The sequence below is a fragment of the Nicotiana tabacum genome, chromosome 16 (assembly GCF_000715075.1).
Source record: "Nicotiana tabacum cultivar K326 chromosome 16, ASM71507v2, whole genome shotgun sequence".
NCBI lineage: Eukaryota > Viridiplantae > Streptophyta > Magnoliopsida > Solanales > Solanaceae > Nicotiana > Nicotiana tabacum.
This window is the reverse complement of record NC_134095.1, coordinates 55,439,444-55,444,135: the sequence shown is the minus strand read 5'-3', so window position 1 is coordinate 55,444,135 and position 4,692 is coordinate 55,439,444. Positions and strand designations below refer to the sequence as shown.

Here is a 4,692-nt window from a genome sequence, read left to right as displayed (position 1 = left end):
CTTGAAAGTGTCAAGGGGAGAAAAGTAAAAAGGAAAGCAATATATACATATGAATACTCTTTAAGTTTTATGCACGTACAAAATATTTTTATTCAAGGTGGTTACGCATTACACTTTACAATTAGTACTGATTTTCTTCTTAGTCTTAACTTCATTATATGGGGATCGGAGAATGAGCAAAATACAAAATTAGTTAGCCGATAGAAACTAATTGCATATAACACTAAACTATAAGCCTTTTTTCGTATAACTAGTACCGAATGATAACCTGAAAAACATGATACGTTGCTTATCATAAAAGCCTGATAGAGTAAAATATTTTTATGACTTAAACTCACATACAAAACAAATGACATTGATAACCTAATTAACACGTGACTAACTCATTTTATTCGAATAAGCTAAATTAATATGCCATATAATGGAGTACACAACAACAACATGAAGACACATTAACGTTATTGGGAAAATGGCCGGCCTGCCGGCTTTCTTGTCACTTTCATCAACTTTCCTCTATTTCTCAAGATTTTCTCATAGTTTTAACTCAGCCTGCATGCAGTGTGTTTCTTCTCTGTTCTCCATATGTTTTCTGTTTAATTTGTTGGCTTTGATCAATAATTAATCACCCTCTCTTGACTAATTCACAATAATTTAGCTCCCAAGATGAGATATATAGTTACAACAATTTGAGAAACTTGGAAATATATTGCAGCTTATGGGGTGTGCTCAAGCAAAACCTTCAATGCATTCGCCCCCTCGGGGATTAGAGCAGTTGAAGTTGGAGAGTGGATATGTTGCTAGAGATGATCAACATGTTAGACCAAGAAGGTCCACTGGACAGAGGCCTCATGAGCAAAGAGAGAAGAATAATGCTAGGAGATTGAGTTATGATCATGCTTATAGAGATATTATCCATGAAAGGAATTTGGCGACGACTAGGAAAAGTACAAAGACAGCAATTCATGAAGAAGAGTTAATAGATGGATGGCCAAAATGGTTGGTTGATAATATTCCAAGAGAAGCTTTGGCTGGTTTAGTCCCAAAAAGTGCTGATTCTTATGACAAAATTGACAAGGTTTGTCTCTTCCTTCTTATCCATTTTAATTTTTATGTTATGTGCATTGTCACGTTAAGTTGACCAATGACAACAGGTAACTCTCTGTATGACAACCTTAAAAATAGAGTAAATAACATGCTATAACCTGTTTAGTTGCATTGATAATGCAAGAAAACTTACACTGTTATTGCACATAACTTAAGCTCTTAAAGTTATATTTAACACTAGCCTTCTGCTTCTTTGCTCCGTCCCTTCCTTTGACACAGGACATTTCCAATAAATATTCTTGTGTAATAAAGAAACATCAGGCTTAAATTAGATTGAGTTTGTGCTATCTTTTTTTTTTTTTGAGAATGTTTTGGATGCAATGGTAAAGAACAAAGCTGAGTAGTGAAAATGAAATTGATGCAAGATTTTGATATTTTAGGTAGGTTCAGGGACATATAGCAATGTGTATAGAGCGCGAGATAGGGATACAGGGAAGATTGTTGCCTTAAAGAAAGTTCGTTTTGATACATCAGAACCGGAGAGTATAAAGTTCATGGCTCGAGAGATTATGATCTTGCAGAAATTAGACCATCCTAATATCATAAAGCTTGAAGGACTGGCTACCTCCAGAATGCAATATAGTCTTTATATAGTTTTCGAATACATGCAGTCTGATCTTACTAGCATAATATCTCGGCCTGATATGAGACTTAGTGAAGCACAGGTCAGTACATTTTCAATCCATTCTTTTCAAAATTTGATGTTTGCCATTGCAATTGATGATTTTGAAAGCATTTGTCTTTATGCAGATAAAATGTTACATGCAGCAGCTGCTTGAAGGGCTGCAGCATTGCCACGAGAGGGGTATTTTGCACCGAGACATTAAAGGATCTAATTTGTTGATTGACAAAAATGGGATGCTAAAAATTGCAGATTTTGGACTTGCAAACTACTTCAATCCTGAAAAAAAGCGTTCTCTTACTAGTCGAGTTGTCACACTTTGGTACAGAGCTCCGGAACTACTACTAGGTGCTACAGATTATGGAATAGGTATCGATCTTTGGAGTGCTGGCTGCCTCATGGCTGAAATGTTTGCAGGCAGACCTATTCTACCTGGTCGCACCGAGGTACTACCCTAACTTTGATAAAATTTCCAATGTTACTCATCAAATTGTCATTTGATTAAACATATCCTAAATGATACTACTATAATGGTTGAAAAATGCTTTAGGTGGAGCAGCTGCACAAGATATTCAAGCTTTGTGGTACACCTACTGAGGATTACTGGAGGAAAACAAAACTTTCAACTACCTTCAGACCACCATATACCTATAGGTCAAATAAGAAGGAAGCTTTCAGGCACTTTCCTGTATCTTCGTGGAGGCTTCTAAACGTTCTTCTTGCGTTAGATCCTGCAAATCGTGGTTCTGCAAGTTCAGCTGTCCAAGATGAGGTAAATGTTAAATGACATACAAAATTCAATGTCATGCTAACTGTAAGTTTGATGAGAACTGTTTGTTAAATGAAGTTTTATCGTCTCTTGATTCTTTAAAATGTTTCAAAGCAGTTCTTTCGTACGAGCCCCTTGGCATGTGAACTCTCGGAGCTGCCTGTAGTGCATAAGGAGGATCCTGAGACAGTGTTAGTGCTTGAGAGGAGAAGGTAACTGAGCTAATTTATACGTCCAAATCGTCATCTTGAAATGTCAGAATTCTGTGTTATAAGAATCAGGCAGTAGTTGAGGGTTGTGATTTGTAATCTCTTCATATGGTCCTTGACAATCCGTACCTCAAAACTTAGCTTTTGCGTCTGAGTTAGGTCCATAGTCCATTTTCTTCACGAACAACACTAAGCTTAGTCTTGATCCACGTTGTTTCTTGAGAACAAGAAAAACTATACAAATTGAAGCAAAAATAATATAAGCCCTATCTATAACACTACACTAACAAAATAACAGTGATTTTTTCACCAAACAGTTTCATGTCCTGTGTTGTGGTACCATAAGCTCATTACATTGTCTGAGTCATCTAATGTCAAGCTTAAATCTATGTTAAACTGATCTGAAATTCAAGGTCTCGTTATTCCATTTTCCTTCCCTACAGGCACAAGATTCAACAACGCTCTCAATCACAAAAGGAACGCAAAAAGAAAATAATAGAAGCGGAAGAAACAAAACCAGATAATGCTGGCTCTTACAAGGTACATTTCTCAATTTATGCTCCAATACAGCTAGCACTAAAGAATATCTAGTGAAGACTTTAAAGACAATTATGGTCGTTTAATATTCTGTGTATGTGGAGATCGATCATTAAAAAGTAAAGAATTGTACATGTTTCAGGAGCCAAAAAAGAGTAGAGTTACAACGGTCTTTACCTTACTAGAGCCAGGAAGCACTACTACTACTACAACAAGCACATCCTCAAGCACTTCAAAGCCAACTGAGAAAGAAATCGAGACTCCACAGAGTTCTCCAAGAAGTACTGAATCTGATCCCAATGCCACTAGGAACATCAACAATAGACCTCCTTTGCCAAATGCTAGAAGAAGCAGAGCTAACAACAGCAAGAAGGATGCGATGAACAGATTGAGTCGCGTCCAAAGGTCTCAATCCACCAAAGATTTCCGAGATCTTGATCATAAAAAATTCCATAAGCTTCGTGACGTTGTTGAATAAGGCACTTACAACTAGTTCAATTACACTTTTGTTTTGCAACTTATAGATCGGGTAAATAACTTGTGGTCTATATTAAAAATTATACGGTGCATTGGTGTATTATGAAACAAGACAGGTTGTTTAATAAACAAGTATTTTGAGGTTATGTTATTCTTTTTTGTGTTACAAAAATAAAGATCTGCTAAGTAATTTGTTTTGGCTTTATATTTTGAAAGATGTAATTTCTGATTTTTGCTGCAAATAGGAAATTATTTCACATTTAGCATCTTATTTGATAGTACTGCAACGGGAGTTTCAGTATACAAACTACAAATTAGCGGCCAGCAGAGGAAATTCAACCCTTACTGAGGCAAGTAATGGTTCAGCTTCATAATCCAACCATTTAAATATATACAATGGAAGTTCCTGAAGCTATCTACTCCTATATTGTAGTATGTATGTGCGCAGATATGGATGCCACTGCGTGATTTATCCTATAACCTGAAATGGATTCAAGATTTGAATGCGATCACTTCAACATTCAAAGATTTTTAGCACAAAACACATATACTTTTGAAATTACGGGTAGATTCAACATTTGTTGAGATTTTATTTATTGATTTTTCACATATATTCTTAAACTTTGTGCCGAAAACATTGAGTTTGGTTGAATGCACAACTTACCACTGCCATAACTCATAAGTATGTTTCATAGTAATTAGCATGGTTAGATACTCCAATTCAACCTTGGATTGGGTAAAATAAAAACATAGGTACCACTTTATTTTACTTAAACACATTGATATTAAGCTAGTTGCTATAGAGTTCACTCTCGACTCCATGTACTTGCAGACTGTATACGGTAGAAATCGGGCTCATTTACGACATGGTAGATCAGACTCGGAACATGAAGGACTAAAGATCGACCCCAAGTCCAATCGGACTAGAACCTGGGGTCAGAATACCTGTCTTCAAGAACATTGAGTCCGTGATC

The 4,692-nt window shown here is 36.1% G+C and overlaps 1 protein-coding gene across 1 annotated transcript; it reads left to right on the top strand.

Moving 5' to 3' along the window:
• The first annotated feature begins 560 nt into the window (after positions 1-560).
• On the top strand, positions 561-3,959 carry LOC107797604 (putative serine/threonine-protein kinase At1g54610). The gene is made up of 7 exons (XM_016620506.2): positions 561-1,075; positions 1,485-1,769; positions 1,855-2,172; positions 2,277-2,498; positions 2,613-2,707; positions 3,148-3,244; positions 3,384-3,959. Exons 1-7 carry the CDS (start codon positions 716-718, stop codon positions 3,717-3,719), a joined length of 1,713 nt encoding a protein of 570 aa, XP_016475992.1. The 5' UTR covers positions 561-715; the 3' UTR covers positions 3,720-3,959.
• Positions 3,960-4,692: the final 733 nt, after the last annotated feature.